The 19,034-nt window shown below is 40.4% G+C and overlaps 1 protein-coding gene across 1 annotated transcript in view; it reads left to right on the forward strand.

Annotated features, from left to right (window-relative positions):
* Window positions 1–17,941, forward strand: part of LOC148691720 (uncharacterized) — a 39,950-nt gene extending 22,009 nt beyond the window's left edge. The window contains exon 4 of the mRNA XM_088683397.1: window positions 16,883–17,941. Within this exon, the coding sequence (XP_088539523.1) occupies window positions 16,883–17,941 (1,059 nt within the window). The remainder of the gene's footprint in view (window positions 1–16,882) is intronic.
* Window positions 17,942–19,034: the final 1,093 nt, after the last annotated feature.

A 19,034-nucleotide genomic window follows, 5' to 3' on the forward strand; every position in this document is an offset into this window, starting at 1 on the left:
TCACTAATTAAAACTCGTGGCATCCCAAACCTAGCAAAAATATTAGATTTCACAAAATCTGCAACAACCTTAGAATCGTTAGTACGGGTGGCTTTGGCTTCCACCCATTTGGAAACATAATCGACAGCTAGCAAGATATAAGTGAAACCAAAAGATGGAGGGAAGGGGCCCATGAAATCAATACCCCAAACATCAAAAATTTCCACAAATGAGAGAGATTGTTGCGGCATTTGGTCCTTAGGCCCTATGTTACCTGTTCTTTGACACTTATCGCATGTTAAACAAAACATTTTAGCATCTTTAAAGAGATTAGGCCAATAAAATCCAGATTGTAACACCTTTAGGGCTGTCCTTTGGGTGCCAAAATGTCCCCCACATGCATAAGTATGGCAGAATGTAAGAATGGAATTAAATTCAGATTCGGGCACACATCTACGCACAATCTGATCTGGGCAGAATTTCCATAAATACGGATCATCCCAAACATAAAAACGTGTATCATGAACAAGTTTATCACGTTGGAACTTGTTTAGGGTACTAGGAACTTGCTTAGACACCAAGAAATTGACCAAATCGGCATACCAAGGGGTTCTTACCTCAATGGACAGAAGTTGCTCATCCGGAAACGTTTCTAAAATGAGGGTGGACTCTTCCTCACACACCATTCTACTTAGGTGGTCAGCCACCACGTTTTCACACCCTTTCTTGTCTCGGATTTCAAGATCGAACTCTTGAAGTAGGAGCATCCAACGAATGAGTCTTGGCTTAGCCTCCTTTTTGGTGAGAAGATACTTCAAGGCTGCATGGTCAGTGAAAACAATTACTTAAGTACCAAGAAGATATGATCTAAACTTATCTAATGCAAATACAATAGCCAAGAGTTCTTTTTCGGTTGTGGAATAATTAAGTTGAGCATCATTCAACGTCCGTGAGGCGTAGTAGATGACATGCGGCCTCTTGTCCTTTCTTTGTCCTACAACTGCTCCTAAAGCATAGTCGGACGCATCACACATGAGCTCGAAAGGTAGGCTCCAATCCGGTGGAACAATGATGGGTGCCGTGGTCAACAACTCCTTAAGTAGGTTGAATGATGCCGTGCACTCCTTGGTGAATTCAAACGTCACGTCTTTTTGTAAGAGACGGCAAAGAGGTTGTGCAACCTTCGAGAAATCCTTGATAAACCTAGGATAGAATCCTGCATGGCCAAGAAAAGAACGAACCTCTCTAACCGAAGTTGGAGAGGGTAAGTGACGTACAAGATCTATTTTCGACTTATCAACCTCAATACCGTTTTCAAAGACTATATGACCTAAAACTATGCCTTGTTTAACCATAAAATGACATTTTTCCCAATTCAAAACAAGGTTAGTTTCCATGCATCTTTTCAAGATTAAAGTAAGATTATGCAAGCAATCATCAAATGAGTCCCCAAAAACACTAAAATCGTCCATAAATACTTCAATTATCTTTTCAACATAATCGGAGAATATACTTACCATGCATCGTTGGAAAGTGGCCGGTGCATTGCATAAACCAAATGGCATACGACGATATGCAAAAGTACCAAATGGACAAGTAAAGGTGGTCTTTTCTTGATCATCCGGTGCTATGACAATTTGATTATATCCCGAATAACCATCAAGAAAGCAATAAAAAGAATGACCGGCTAACCTTTCAAGCATTTGATCGATGAATGGCAAAGGGAAGTGATCTTTCCTTGTTGCGGCATTTAGCTTCCTATAGTCAATGCACACCCTCCAACCAGTTTGAATGCGTGTAGGCACAAGTTCATCTTCTTCATTTTTCACCACCGTGACTCCGGACTTCTTGGGAACCACTTGGACCGGTGAAACCCAACAACTATCCGAGATGGGATAGATGACGCCACAATCAAGCAATTTGATGATTTCCTTCTTCACTACTTCCATCATTGGTGGGTTGAGTCGACGTTGGGCTTCCCTTGATGGTTTGGCGCCTTCTTCCATGAGAATTCGATGCATGCACGTGGTAGGACTTATACCCTTGATGTCGGCCAAAGTCCACCCTATGGCCGTCTTGTGCTCTTTGAGAACCCCCACCAACTTCTCCTCCTCTTGTGCCGTGAGTGATGAAGCAATAATGACGGGCAATGTGTCTTGCTCGCCCAAAAACACATACTTCAGGTGGTTTGGCAATGGTTTGAGCTCAAGTGTAGGTGGTTGTTCTATAGAAGGAAGCAACTTATTAGTAGAAATTGGAATTGAATGTGGACTAGGGGGCTTACCTTGGAGTCGTGGCAATGACTCTAGGGCTGCCACGGTCTCAATTACATCTTCATCAAAGGCCACGGCATGGGTGTTCAATTGTGTGCCGTGGGTTGCTATGGTGGCAGCCATGTGATCCTTCAGTTCTATGCCATTTGTAATGACCGTTTCAAGTGCATCGCCATGCAATTGATCAAGGTGTGCCTGCGCCAAAGAATCAAGAATATCAATAGAGAAACATGAGTGATCATCATTAGGAAATCTCATAGTTTCAGAAATATTAAAATCAATCACTTCCCCATCAAATTCCATTGTTAAAGTGCCTTTAAACACGTCTATCTTAGTTCGTGCCGTCTTCATGAATGGCCTCCCAAGAAGAATCGGCAAGGATGGAGCATGGGTGGTTTCCTCCATTTCAAGGACATAGAAATCCGCTGGGAAGATCAAATTATTCACCTGCACTAAGACATCTTCCAATACGCCCTTTGGATAGGCATTAGATCTATCGGCCAACTGAATAATCACACCATCATTTTTCAATTCACCAAGGTTCATTGAAGCATAAATAGAGTATGGCATGACGTTAATTGAAGCTCCTAAGTCTAACATAGCATGTTCGAACTTAGTTTGACCAATAATACAAGGGATTGTAAAGCTACCTGGATCTTTGCACTTTGGTGGTAACTTTCTTTGTAAAACAGCGGAAACATTCTCACTTACCCTTACTACCTCTTTATGTGACGCCCTCTTCCTTGTAGTGCACAATTCCTTCAAGAACTTAGCGTATTTGGGCACTTGCTTTATGGCATCTAGGAGCGGGATATTGACTTGAACTTTCCTAAACGTCTCAAGAATGTCCTTCTCATGCTCCTCCTTCTTTGTTTGCAAAAATCTGTGAGGAAAAGGAACATTGGGTGGAACGGGGTTAGAATTAATCAAATTTGAACCCAACTTACCTTTGGTGGCCGAATGGAATGGCATGGATGAGTTTTGGTCCTTTTGGGCTTGCGGCAATGGAAGTTGTGTCCTTGCCGTGGGCTTCCCTTCAGCCTCCTCTTCATGTTGCAATGTTTCTTCTTCGTTAGGACTTGTTTTGGATGGTGTGGATGTAGTGCCAACTTCTTTTCCACTCCTCAAAGTAATTGCTTTGGCAGATTCGAACCCTCCCTTTGGATTGACAATGGTTGAACTTGGGAGCTTGCCTTGGTCTCGGAATTGTCCCACAAACTCCGCAATCTGCCTTATTTGCTTCTCTAAGTGGTCCACCCTTTTGTCTTGGTTTTGCAATACCCTTTCTTGGTTTTGTAATACTTTGTTTTGATTTTCTTGCCCCTGAGACAAACTAGTAAGCAACTTAAGAATAGTAGCATTATCTAAAGATGTACCTTGATGGTTTTGGGCGGATTGGGGTTGGGTTTGGTCTTGGCCGTGGGTTTTGGTGTAAAACCCCGGGGGTTGCTGCCTAAAGCCTCCTTGTTGGTAAGGTTGTTGAGGCTCCCTCCACTTGAAGTTTGGATGGTCTCTCCAACCCGGATTGTATGTATTGGAATATGGATCATTCCTTGGTTGATTTTGGCTTGGAAATCCAATGGCGTTTGCACTCTCCCATCCACCATTCTCAATCAATTGAGGGCACTTTTCCGAAGGATGACCTTGAATAGAACATACGCCGCATACAATTGGACTTTGGATCTTCATTCCTTCGGCCATCTGAGACACAAGAGAAGTAAGATTAGCTAATTGAGTTTGAAGGTCAGATTGAGAACTTACCTCATTCACTTGTTGCCGTGGGGGGTCCCTTTGCCCAATTCCTTCGTATTGTTGTGCATTGAGAGCTCGGTTTGCAATGAGGTTTTTGGCTGCCATAGGAGTTTTATCCACCAACGCTCCTCCCGCCGAAGCATCAAGCATTTGCCTTTCAATGGGAAGAAGACCTTCATAGAAGTATTGAATTAGAAGCTCCTCCTTCATTTGATGTTGAGGACATGATGCAACAAGGGTTTTAAAACGCTCATAGTATGTTGGAAAAGACTCCCCTTGACTTTGTTGAATTCCGCTAATCTTCTTTCTCAAGAGAATGACTCTTGAAGTAGGAAAGAACTTTTCAAGAAACACCCTCTTCATGCTCTCCCAAGAGGTGACCGTTCCGGGTGCTAGCTCGTATAACCAATCTTTGGCCTTCTCCAAAAGTGAGAACGGGAAAGCCTTCATCTTCAAAATGCTACCATCAATGTTAACTGGAGTCATGCTTGAACACACTACCTCGAACTCCTTCAAATGCTTGTTGGGATCCTCCATGGATAGTCCATGGAATTTTGGAATGTGGTGCAACAAGCTTGACTTCAATTCAAATTCGTCGGTCTTGTCTTGAGCCGCCCTTGGGTATTGAATGCACAAGGGTGCGGCATTGGCCAATCCCGAAGCGGAAAGCTCCTTGATTGTTCGGTTGTCTGCTGCCATGTCTTCTTCACCCACTCTTATCGTGGGTTCCTCTTCTTCAAATTCAAAAATGGACTCGGAACTTTCACTTGATTCGCTAGATTCTGGGTTCTTTCTCTTTCGTCTCAACTCACGCTCAAAATCGTCGTCAAAGTCTAAAATATGTTCGTGAACCGGATTAGAACTCCGAGTCATAAATAAGTACCTAGAACAAGAAACAAAATAACATAAGAATCTGATCTAATAAGAAAACGAAAATAACAATCCAAAGGATTAGCAAAGTTGCTAATCCCCGGCAACGGCGCCAAAATTTGATGCGAAAATAGTTAAGCACACAAATTAACCCTCTTGTTGTCAAATTGTAGTAAGGATGCAAGTAGGGATCGTTCTAGACCGGGGATTAGGAGGGCTTGCTAAAACCTCTAAACTGACTCAAAAACATAAAAACAAGGTTAAAAACGTTCACAAAGACTCAAAGGACTCAAAACTGCCTAAAAACACTAACTAGGCAGTTTCTGACCTTAAACCCAATTTTGGACGAATTTAAGATTATGGCTTGATTCAAAACATTTTAAAACATAAACTAAACAGATTCTAAGCACTAAAGAACAAGAAAGTAAAGGGGGGTTTTGATTTGACGAAAATTGAAATAACAAAACAAGTTAATAAACTAGGCAGAATTGTAAAACGAATTCCTTGAAAACAAGATAATGGATGGATTAGTTAGAGGTCCATTCTCCACACAAGACACATTTGTATATGAATCGATTCTCCAATTGCTTTTCATTAACTATGATGCTCAACACCCCAAGTTAACCGTGATGCACTAATTAACTCTCAAATTTTCCTTATGTTATTGAATTGGATGATGCATGCGACAATTCAATTCATTCTCCAATGGTTCTCAACATGAATGCATAGAAGAGATACAATGAGAGATCATTATGCTCTATGAAAATTATAAGTGTTGACGAGGCAATTGTAACTATGAATGCATGATACTCTTGCCAAGAATTCAATTAACGCGGTTGTGACTAGCAACCTTCACTACTCATGTTTATAAACTTGTGACGATTAGGTGAAACTCGTTTATAAACTAGCATCGAGTATATGCATGAAGACTAAGTATGCATCCCTAATCAACATACAAAAACAAGTTTTTAATAAACAGATAATTGAATTGCAATCACAACTTAACAAATCACAATTGGAAGAAATCAATTCATATTTCAAACATGTTCATGGCTTCAAACTTTCCCCTAACTAATTAGGGGTTTAGCCACTCATGATTACAACAAACTTAGAGAGTAATAACAAAGTAAACATTGAAAACAAGAATCGAAGTACACCTAAAAATTCCAACAACTCAATCTTGAATTGTATGAACGTTTAAGACTCTTCTCCTCTAGTTGCTGCGGCACAAGGGGTTTTGGTGAGTTTTGGGGGTTATGGATGATGTAGAATGATGTGTTTAGGGTAGGGATGGATGTAGGGGAAGGCAAGGAGTGTTTTTGGGCAGAAAATATGAAGAATGATGAAGTATGGCTGTGTTAGAGAGAGGGAATGAATTTCTGGCGTGAATGAATGTGTATGAGAGGTGGTCCTCTGATCTAGGGGTTAATATGAGTATATATAGGCACTTAGACCCCTAGGGTAATCAGATATGGACTTGAATTAATTAATGGGAGAGCATGGGAGTGACAGCTAGGGTGAATGATTAAAGGGTGCTGCTAGGTTGGAAAGGTGTGTGGATTGGCTGGAATGAAGGGAGTAATGCACGGCAAAGGGTGAATGGGTTATGGGATGCACGGTTTTGGGAGAGAATGGGAGTGCATGTGGCTGATTTGTGGTGCAATGATGAAAGGCAAAGTGCATGTGGCTGATTTATGAAGAATGAATGCATGTAGGGTGCGGCTATGGTGGGAAATTTTAGAGAAAGAATCCTAAGGTTTATTACATAGTTTAGGAAAGGATTTAACCCCAAATCCATAAGGAAAAAGAGATATGAAATCAGAAATGAAAGGGAAGAAAGGAAAGGTTACTTGCGGCAAAGGTTTGAATGAAAAGTAATGTGATTTAATGCTGAATTTAGGCAAGGATTTGGGATGGAAAAGGTATGTGAGGTGTGGTTGAGATTGGGGTGAAAAGGAATGTGGTTTTAAGTAGTTAGAATAGGAAACAAAGCCCTTCCTTGCACGGCAAGGAAGGGAAACTTAAGGGGACACACGGCATGGCTTAAGGTTGCAAGTTTTGTGACCTAGAATAGGTAGGATCCTTTGATATTAGGTCTTCAATTTCGTGCATTCCTTTTGCTCCAAACATAAGCTATCCATTCCAAGTCCAATTTTGCTCCAAAATGCTCCAAAATGCATCTTTTTGCTTCCTTAGCCATATGAAACTAAAAACACACGAAAATGGCTTAAACTACTAAAACAACTCTGAATTCACAATATAAATGCACGAAAACAAGCTAAGTAAGTCGCCTAAATATGCTCCTATCAATCATTTATATGGATTTTAGGAACCCAACCACCAAAATCAGGGAGGATCACTATCCCCTCCCATTCATTGAGCCGTACTACGAGAACTTTGTTGAGCATGTTGTGGAGGAGATCCCATTGCATGCCGTGGGTCCTAAGTGAGAAAAGAAGGTCTCGTCCGGCTGGAAGACGTTAAAGCAAGCGCTTCGTGGGAGGTAACCCATGCAATCAACAAGGAGAGGATGGCATTTACACTCCATAACCAGATTTGCGTCCCTAACCTCTTCTCTTTGTTATTTACATTCTGCCATGTTTGTGTGTTTGCTTGTGTTTAGTGTGATTTTAAGCTTGAAACATTGAGGACAATGTTTGATTTAAGTGTGGGGGGGGGGGGGGTAACTAATTGTGTTGGTGCAAATTCGTGGGATTTTATCACCCATAACTTGCAATGTTGTTCCTTGCTGTTTTTAAGTGTTTTTAAGCTATTTTAGAGTGTTTTAGAGTGTGTTGACTTAAAAATCCGAAAATCCCATAAAAATTTGAAAAATTGTTTTGAAAAACCCAAAAAGAGTTGTTTTTGAGTGTTTGTTTGTGTCGTAGGTTACCTTCCAACACAATGATGAGGATTTGGTTTTTAATTGCATGATGGTTAAAGAAAGTTACAAACATGGATGGACGTTTGATATACTCTTTGGTTTATGCTTGTTTGTAGTTATAGTTTACGAATTCACATGTAATCCCAAAGGAAAATTAGTTTTTGTAACATGCTTGAAGGAATGAACTCAAACTAACGCTACATCCCTGAGAGACTTGAGCCTAAACGTTTATTTGGAGAGTAATAATCTGTGCATCATTGTTTTCTAAAGTCGTTGCATGATCTCATTATTCTTTGCTTGGTTACTACTTAGAAGGCGTTTCATCACTTAGTTCCAAATGCTAGAACTCATGCCCATTTCATTCAAAGCATGTTATTGATTTGCATAACACATATTCAAGATGAAGTTGTGTAGTGACCACCATCAAAGCCAAATAAGCCGTGTGCCCTTCACTCATTTTGTGTTTAAGTTTAACCCCATTGAGCCGTGTTAGCCCATGTTCTTTGTTAACCCACACTACCCTCACCTAGCCTAGATTAGGACCATCCTTACCCTTGTTCTTGAAGCATAGTAAGCACGACTAAAAATGAATTCCTTTTGATCAATGTGTTGCAGAAAATAAGTGTGGGGGAAGGATGATGGACGTGAGTTGATGTGCCATAGGCACGGCTAGAAAAAAAAAAAAAAAAAGAAAAGAAAAGAAAAAAAAAAAAAGTGAAAAAAAAAAAGAGAAGTGAGAAAGAGTTGAAAAGTATTGTTTGTTGAAGTAAGGGTCCAAAACAATGAATTAGGCCCTAAGAGTTGTTTGAATCTCCCCTATTTGTCTAAAAGTTGATTTCTGCAGTCTAAGTGAATTCTAAGTCTCAATTTCATTACTTTGCTTGCTATTGCTTAAAGAACTTTTGTTTATCCCTACCTTTCCTTGTTAGCCAATACCCCAAGCCCCGTTACAACCCTTGACTTCTATCTTGAGTGTTGTGCATTTCAATTGTGGAGTTTCAATTTGGTATGAGCATATGGTGTCATTGGTTCTCGCGTCTAAGTAGTAGCATTCCATTCATGAGATCATATCTTAACATGTTTAATTACTCCAGAAATTGCGTTCTTTGTTATAACATATGTGAGTACTAGTCTTTCATGTTTACATCAATCTTCTCACATATAACTATTGTAGGGTGTGTAGTTAGAAAATCTGAGTGAAAATTGAGTGCATAACTAGTGAGGAATTGAGGGAAGTCTCTAAGGCATGTTACTACATTCAAAATGTGTTTTAATTGATTAAATGCGAACTAGTGAATGGTGACTATGATTAAGTATGTGCTCGAGGGGAAGAAAGACTAAAAGCTATGTGAGTAATGATCTTTGACATGTCATGTTTCATTGGAAATCCCTGAGGCAAACGTTGGAAGGTTTAGGTTATGTTTTGTTTGTTTTGTTTCGTCTTGTTTACTTTAGTTGTTTTGTTTTGCTCGAGGACTAGCAAAAGTTAAGTGTGGGAGAATTTGATAGGAGCATATTCATGCGACTTAATTAGCTTGTTCTCGTGCATTTATGTTGTGTTTACTTAATTATTTTAGTGTTTAAGGCCACTTTTGTGTATTTTCAGATTATAAGGCCAAAGTGTGCAAGAAGATGCAAATTGGAGCCTTTTGGAGCAAAATAGGAATGAAGGAGTTGAAGACTTGAAGAAATGATGAATTCCTACCAAAACGAGGATTCCTACTCAAACAAGGATTCCTACTTGAAGTAGGAAAGTTAACCCTAGGTTTCCCGTTTTGGTAACCTTTCCTAAACTTAAACGTCCGTATTTTCTAGCCACTTTGAAGGCCTTGTAGGCACTTTAGGACACAAAACCAAGGCCCTAGCCCAATTACACAATCTTGCCGTGCCTTAACCCTAATTCCCTTCCCTTGCCGTGCAAGGGGGGGCATTTTTGTCCAATGTTATGCACTTAAACCCTATTTCCCTCTCCTAACCTAACCCTAGCCGCACCCTTTAATCATTCCCTCTTTAATTTCTGATTTTATTTCCTAAATTCTAGAAGCCTTTGAATTTATTTTAGTTAATAAAAATAAGCTAGGGTTAATTTCTGGAACCATACATATTTCAAACCCTAGGTGTACACACTTAGCCGCACCCTTCCATATTTCCCCTTGAATCCGTAGCCTTCCATTCATTCATCAAACCATCTCAGCCGCACCTATCTTATTAACCCTAGAGCCTTCTCATTCATTCACCTCTGATTCTATCATTCAGCCACCATCATACAGATATCCTCCCTAAGCCGTCACTCCCATCGTCATTCACCCTAATCCGCAGCTTTCCCCCTTCATTCCAGCAACTCCCCACCATTGCCGCAGCCTTCCCCCATCCTTGCCGCACCACCAAACTTCCCTAAATCCATCCTAAACCCAAAATAACATCCAAACACACCATACACCTTCTCTGCCGCAGCAAGAAGAAAGGAGAAAGAAGGCTTGAAACGTGCAGAAATTCAAGTGGATTCGTTGGGCGTTTTAGGTGTAATCAATCCTTTGTTCTCTATGTTTAAGTTCAATTTTATTTCTCTTTCTGTGAACATGAGAGGCTAAATCCCTAGTTAGCTAGGGGGTGATTCGAAACCATGTTTATGCTTGCAATATGATTTGATTACCTTTTGTTGGAATTTCATGAGTTGTGGATTCAATTCGTTTAACTGTTTGATTGATAACTTATTTGTGTATGTTTATTGAGAGTGCACGCTTAATTTTCATGCATGAATATGACGCTAGAATATAAGTGAGTTTCACCTAATAGTTATGAACTTATATTCACAAGTAGTGGAGGTTGCTTATAAACAATCGCGTTAAATGAATTCTTGGCACTAGTTTCATGCTCATCATAGTAACGAATGCCTCGTCAACACTTATAGTTTTCATGTTGCTTAATGATCTTTGATTGTATCTTTATTGTGCTTTTCACGTAAAGGACTTTTGGAGAATGTTTTGAATTGCGTATGCGCTGTCCCATCCAATTCATTAACTTAAGGAGAACTTGACGGTTAATTTAAGCGGACCTAATTAACCTGGGGTGTTGAGTTTCATGATTCATCGAAACACCAACTGAAAATCATCTTGTATGCAAGTGTAACATGTGTGGAGAAGAACCTTCTAGTTAGCATTTCATCCATATTTTCATCACATTCATATTTACATTCTGCCCTTAATTACAATCTGTGCATTTAGTTTAATTTCGTCAAAACCTCAATCCCCCTTTACTTTAGTGTCCACTTTAGTTAGAAAGTGTCTTAGTTTGTGTTTTTAAGTGTTTTGATTCAACTTATTACCCAAATTCGTCCAAATTCACCAAAGTGCTCAAAACTGCCCAGATTGTGTTTTTAAGGCAGTTTTGAGTATTTTGGGTGCTGTTTTGAGTTTTTGGTTTGTCTTAGTGTTTTAAGTGTTTAGTTTTGCATTCTTTGAGTCTAGTTTAGTGTTTTAAACTTTATTTTACGTTTTTGAGTCAGTTTCCAAGTGATTTAGTAATCCCTCCTAATCCCCGGTTTAGAACGATCCCTACTTATACATATACTACAATTGTCACAAGAGGGTTTTAATTTGTGTGCTTATTTAGTTCGCATCACCTACTTCGGTTAGAGAGGTTCGTTCTTTCCTTGGACATGCAGGATTTTATAGGCGATTCATCAAAGACTTTTCTAAGATTTCCCAACCCCTATGCCGACTTCTCCAAAAGGAGGTGCCATTCAAGTTCGACGAGGATTGTGAGAAGGCCTTCAAACACCTAAAGGAGATGCTTACTTCGGCCCCTATCATAGTTCCACCAGATTGGAGCCTTCCTTTTGAGCTTATGTGTGATGCCTCAGATTATGCATTAGGAGCTGTTTTAGGCCAACGGAAGAACAAGCAGCCGCATGTCATATACTATGCATCTCGGACCCTAAACGATGCTCAATTGAACTACTCCACAACGGAAAAAGAACTTCTTGCTGTTGTTTTTGCTTTAGATAAGTTTCGTTCTTATTTACTTGGTACTAAAGTTATAATCTATTCTGATCATGCAGCATTGAAGTACTTACTTACGAAGAAGGAGGCCAAACCAAGACTTATTCGTTGGATGCTCCTACTTCAAGAGTTCGACATCGAAATCCGGGACAAGAAAGGAAGTGAAAACGTGGTGGCTGACCACTTAAGCCGTTTGGTGCATGAGGAGGATGCCATGCCTATCCCAGAGACATTCCCAGATGAACAGTTGCTGTCCATCGAGGTAAGTGCACCATGGTATGCCGATTTAGTGAACTATTTAGTGTCTAAACAAGTTCCAAGCACCCTAAACAAGCAACAAAGTGATAAACTTAAAAAAGATGCACGTTTTTATGTGTGGGATGACCCATATTTGTGGAAATATTGCCCTGATCAGATTTTACGTAGGTGTGTTCATGAAACGGAGTTTAATTCAATTTTAACTTTCTGTCACACTTATGCATGTGAGGGTCATTTTGGCACTCAAAGAACAACACATAAAGTCTTAGAATGTGGACTTTATTGGCCTACTATATTTAAGGATGCTAGAACTTTTTGTGTGACTTGTGATCGTTGCCAAAGAACGGGCAATATAGGTGCCAAGGACCAAATGCCGCAACATCCCATCTTTTCTGTCGAAATCTTTGATGTTTGGGGCATTGATTTTATGGGTCCTTTTCCTTCATCTTATGGTTGTGTTTATATTTTACTTGCGGTTGATTATGTTTCGAAATGGGTGGAAGCAAAAGCCACCCGGACTAATGATTCCAAAGTGGTTGCAGAATTTGTGAAAACTAACATATTTGCAAGATTTGGAATGCCAAGGGTTCTTATAAGTGATGGAGGTTCTCACTTTTGTAATCGGACCATAGAGGCGTTGCTCAAGAAGTATAATGTCCGACATAAGGTGGCAACACCTTATCATCCTCAAACAAGTGGGCAAGCCGAGGTTTCTAATCGAGAAATCAAGCAGATTTTAGAGAAGACTGTTGGGCCAACTCGGAAGGATTGGAGCTTGCTTTGAATGACGCATTGTGGGCATATCGTACCGCCTACAAAACACCAATTGGGATGTCTCCATTTCGGCTCATTTATGGGAAACCATGCCATCTTCCAGTTGAATTAGAGCACAAAGCACATTGGGCCATAAAGACATTCAATATGGACATCGATGCCGCTGGAGTTCATAGGAAGCTTCAATTGAATGAGGTTGAGGAGATAAGAAATGAGGCTTATGAGAACGCGCGCATTTACAAAGAGAAAACAAAGGCGTACCATGACAGGATGATTCGGAGCAAGACATTCTCAATAGGGCAGAAAGTGTTACTTTTCAATTCTCGCCTTCGCTTGTTCCCAGGTAAGTTACGTTCTAAATGGATAGGTCTTTTTGTTATTACTAATGTCTTTCCTCATGGTGCAGTCCAAATTCAAAGCTTGAAGACGGGACATGAATTTAAAGTGAATGGACACCGGTTGAAACCCTACTACGAGAATTTCAAGGAGCATACGGTGGAGGACATACCCCTCCATGCCGTGAGCCCTAGTGAAGATTAAAAGGAGGTATCATCCGGTGATAGGAGCATATTCATGCGACTTAATTAGCTTGTTCTCGTGCATTTATGTTGTGTTTACTTAGTTGTTTTAGTGTTTAAGGCCACTTTTGTGTATTTTCAGATTATAAGGCCAAAGTGTGCAAGAAGATGCAAATTGGAGCCTTTTGGAGCGAAAGAGGAATGAATGAATTGAAGACTTGAAGAAACGACGAATTCCTACTCCAACGATGAATTCTTACCAAAACGAGGAATCCTACTCAAACAAGGTTTCCTATTTTAGGAAAGTTAACCCTAAGTTTCCCGTTTTGGTAACCTTTCCTAATCTTAAACGTCCGTATTTTCTAGCCACTTTGAAGTCCTTGTAGGCGCTTTAGGACACAAAACGAATGCCCTAGCCCAAATTCCAACCAATGCCGTGGGCTTTAGCCCAAGTCCCTTCCCTTGCCGTGCAAGGGGGGGCATTTTAGGCCCTTTTGTGCATTTAAACCCTAACCCTAATCACCCTAATTACAAGTAGCCGCACCCTATTCATCCATTCTTTCAGATTTTCAAACCATTTCAGCCACAAAAATCCCCTTAAGCCGTGACCATTTGATTCATTCATTCAAAACCATCTCAGCCATTCATTCATAAACCCTAAACCATAACCCTAGCCGTCACTCCCATTTTGATTCAGCCATTCACACCCTAATTCATTCCCTAAGCCGTAGCTCCCCTTCATTCATCCATCCGCACACACTCATCAGCCACCTTCATCTCCCATTCATTCACACACCCCCCATACACATAATTCACAGCCACCCTCTATCACAGATTATCTTCCCATTCACTCTTGAATCCGTGCATCCATACAACCAAAAACTCTCAAAACCGTAGCATCCATCACCCAAAACCATCTCTGCCCGTGCACCTTCTCTTCCATTCCAGCCACTTCCAAGCCTTGCCGCAGCCATCTCCACCATTCCAGCCACCATACAACCCTTCCTCCATCACTCCATGATAGGAGCATATTTAGGCGACTTACTTAGCTTGTTTTCGTGCATCTATGTTGTTAATTCATAGTTGTTTTAGTAGTTTAAGCCATTTTCGTGTGTTTTTAGGTTCATATGGCTAAGGAAGCAAAAAGATGCATTTTGGAGCATTTTGGAGCAAAATTGGGCTTGGAATGGATAGCATATGATTGGAGCCAAAGTGTTGGACGAATTTGAAGGCCTTGTATTCATTTTGGACATAAAACAAAGGGCCTAGCCCATTCTCTCTTAAACCAACCCCAAGGCCATGCATTTCCTTCCAATTCCAAAGCCCACAATCACTTCAAAAGCCATGCAAAGAACCATCCATTCCATCAAAAACAATCCATCAATTCACATGCAAAACCACCATTAACACACATGCACCCAAACAAAGCCAACCTAGCTAACCCTACATGCATTCTTTATGCAACTCTTCATCATTCCACCATTCATTATTTATTCCACAAACAAGTCACATGCATTTCCACCTTCCTACTTCATCATTTCACCACATTCTCCCTATTTAACTCATTTCATTATTCATTCACTTTGCATTCATTCAATTCCACCCCACATGCACCCTTTATTCTTCATCATTGCAACCATGGCACATTTACACCAACAAAACAACTCCCATGCCATAGCCTACTCATATTCCCATTTCCTTTCCAACATCTCACATGCATTTCCACCTTCCTACTTCATCATTTCACCACATTTTCCCTTTTATTTCCACATGCAATTCTTCATCATTGCAACCACAAACACCTTAAACAAATAGCCATATACATCTCCACTCCTCCTATAAATACCCTTGCATTCATTCATTCAAGAATCATCTCATTTCATACACAAACCCATCCATTCTTTCTCTCTAGCCGTGAGTTTCTCTCCCTTAGAATCCAAAAACCATCTTCCATTTCCATCACTCCCCACTCCATTCCACACTTCCATCCCCCCAACCAACTATCCCTAGACCTTATGCTACAATAAAGAGGAAGATAAGAGGGCCTAAACGTTCATACAATTCAAGTTTGAGTTGTTGGAATGTTTAGGTGTTTCTTTGATTTCAATGTTTAAATTCAATTCTCTTTGTTTTGTACGGAAGAGAAGAGTGCCTGAACGTTCATACAATTCAAGTTTGAGTTGTTGGAATGTTTAGGTGTTTCTTTGATTTCAAAGTTATGAGGAACTAAACCCCCTTTAGCTAGGGGGTGATTCGAAACTATGTTTATGTTTGCAATATGAATTGATTAACTTTCGTTGGAATTTCATAAGTTGTGGATTCAATTTGTTTAACCGTTTGATTGATAACTTATTTATGTATGTTTATTGAGAATGCGCGCTTAATTTTCATGCATGAATATGACGCTAGAATATAAGTGAGTTTCACCTAATCGTTATGAACTTATATTCACAAGTAGTGGAGGTTGCTTATAAACAATCGCGTTAAATAAATTCTTGGCATAAGTTTCATGCAATCATAGTAACGAATGCCTCGTCAACACTTATAGTTTTCATTGAACGTAATGATCTTTGATTGTATCTTTATTATGATGTCATGTAAGGAACTTTTGAAGAATGCTTTGGGTTGTCGTATGATGTCATCCAATTCATTAACTTAAGGAAAACTTGACGGTTAATTTAAGCGGACCTAATTAACCCGGGGTGTTGAGAAATCATAATTTATCGAAAGACCAACTGAGAATCAATCTTGTATGCAAGTGTAACATGTGTGGAGAAGAACCCCTTGGCTATTCCATCATCCATATTTTCATCTCATTCATATTTACGTTTTGCCTTTAATTACAATTTGTCCATTTAATTTAATCTCGTCCAAACACAATCCCCCCTTTACTTTATTGTCAAATTAGTTAGAAATCAATTTAGTTTGTGTTTTTAAAGCATTTTGAGTCTTTTGGTTTGTCTTAATGTTTTAACGTTTAGTTTCACATTCTTTGAGTCTAGTTTAGTGTTTTATATTGTTTTTACGTTTTTGAGTCAAAATCCAAGTGATTAACAATCCCTCCTAATCCCCGGTCCAGAACGATCCCTACTTATACTTATACTACAATTGTCAAAAAGAGGGTTTAATTTGTGCGCGTATAATTCTCGCATCAAATTTTGGCGCCGTTGCCGGGGATTAGCAACTTTGCTAATCTCTTGGATTGTTTTATTTTCGTTTGTGTGTATATATTTTTAGTTTTATTTTTAGACGCAAGACATGGCACTTGATAGTGCTTCTCTTTTGTCACAGCTTATGGAAGAGTACCAAACGCAAAGAGTTGGTACATTTGATCATAATCAATCAAGGAACGACGTGTTTTCCAATACTTACAATTCCGATTGGAGTGATCATTCAAACTCTATATGGTGGGAACCTCAACATATTCAACAAGAAGGATATTGGCAGCCTTATGAGGAGTTCTATTCAACGTCTATGCATCCACCACAACCTCATATTCAATATGCCCAACCAAACTCAGGTTCGTCAATAGATTATAATCAAATTCTTAATGAATTAAACTCTTTGGTGCAGGGTTCACAAAATCAAGCTAAGGAGACTCACCAAGAAACATATTGGCAACCATATGAGGATTCATATGCACCACCACAGCCTTCCCCTCAATCTTCACATCCAAATTCAGGTATATCAAATTATTATAAGGAAGTTATTCAACAACTGAATTCTGTGGAGCAGGGCAGGGAAGCTCAACCATTTCAACAAGACGCATTTTGGCGACCAATTGAGGATTTCTATCAAGCAAAAAAGTTGGCTGAGTGGAACAGTCAATTTAGGCAGAATGCAGAATGCATGGAACAAATTCAAGATGAGCCCATGGATGAATTGCTACTGCTCGAAGAGGAGGATGCACAAGGCACGGCAAGGGAAGAACAACCCTTGCCGCAACCTCCCAATATTCCTACACCACCCCATTCAAGTAAGGTTGTTCCAAATTTAATTATTTCTAACTTTGTTCCCCCAAATGCACCCTTCCCTGGCAGGTTCATGCAATCCATGAAAGATGAGGGGAAGAAAGACATCTTGGACACCTTTCCAACAATTCACGAGGAAAAAGTGGTTGAGGAGCATCTTGAATTCATCAAGGAGGAAATTGGAGTGGATCACACAGCCACAACCTTTAGAATGTCCAATCTGAATGAAAACATCCCTTGTGCATTTGTTGAATGTGCTGCGACTTTAGAGCCAATATTGCAGCCCATAGGTAAGCCACCAACTCAAATTCCAATTCCCACTTCAATTAATCGTGTGTTACATTCTTCATTGCAGGCACCTACTCAAATCCAATTTGGTGAAAGAGTTTACATGGATCTTAGGACAGATCTCTATTCCACTCCATACAAAGATCCAATTCTTGAATGTTTTGAGAAGCATTTCGTGGAGGATGTACTTAAGTTCTTATTGGAGCATGTAGGTAAGCCACCAACTCAAAATCCAAAGTCGTTTTTGACTAATATGTTGTTGATGTCAATGATTAGGGCACCCACTCTTGAAATTCAACCATTGCCGGAACATTTCAAGTATCATCATCCATTCAATGATCAACTCCATGCCGTGGGTTCCATTAAGGCATGATTGTGTTCTTCGTCCGGCTACAAGACGTAAAAGAAAGCGCTACTTGGGAGGCAACCCAATACAGTGAATAAAACAAAGCTTTTTTATTAATTTTCGAGAAATTACAAATGTATCTAACAAATGGAGCTTCACAAAGGTTGTTTTTGTTTTTGTTTGCGTGAAGACCCACCACGAGGCAAAACTCTAGAAGCGGAAGGCATCGAAGCAGGAGGCATCGGAGCAAGAGGCATCGGAGCAAGAGGCATCGGAGCAAGAGGCATAGGAGCGGGAGGCATAGGATATAGAGCATTCCAGGCCCCAATACTTGGCGGAACGCTGGATGACCCAGGAAAGAGGTGCCCCTGGAAGAAAGACGCAAGCCGTTGACGGTCACTTTGCATCCGACCTTGAGATTCTTGCATCTCATCAAGCTTCCTCTTCATGCCCGACGAATAGTTATTGGCAAGCACATGCAAAGTTCTATTCTCGTACTTAAGTTGTTTGATCTCTTGTTTCAGGTTCTCCACCTCCGCCATCAAAGATTCAACTTGACGGGAGCGAGCAAGGAGGCGTTGGCCCATGTTGGACACAGAGCCTGCGCACTGAACGCTGAGAGCCAAGGACTCTTGAACGGCCAACTCATCGGACCGTCCTGAAAGCAGCTGACTATCTCTGGGAGTGAGGAGGTTCCAAGCTACTATCGTAGCTGTTGTGGCGTCCTGCATCACGGAGTCTTCACCTGTAAGAGGACCGTTAGAAGATAAGAAAGAAGGGCGCCATACGTTACCTTGACGCGGCACGCCCATATCACTGCGGAGACTCAATTCTAAGCTAAGGTTCGATGGGTTTGCCATTTTTCAAAAGTGTTCAAAGAGAAGGGGTGGACGGAGTAAATTTTCAAAAGGCCGGAGACAAATTTTTTCAGAATGGGAAATCTTCAGAGTGTGTAAGTTGGCGGTGATCGATAGCTCTATAAAAAGCCAAGGCAACGCGTCCACCGATTCAAAAAAAAAAGCCGGAATTTGAGGCGCAAAGTTCGGCGACGCTCCCTCAGCTTTTCAGAAAACGCGTTCAACACGTGGAGGCCATCATCGCAGCTACACGTCTTTAGCCG

Source organism: Pyrus communis, chromosome 13 (genome assembly GCF_041283825.1).
Source record: "Pyrus communis isolate YQ-2024b chromosome 13, ASM4128382v1, whole genome shotgun sequence".
Lineage (NCBI taxonomy): Eukaryota > Viridiplantae > Streptophyta > Magnoliopsida > Rosales > Rosaceae > Pyrus > Pyrus communis.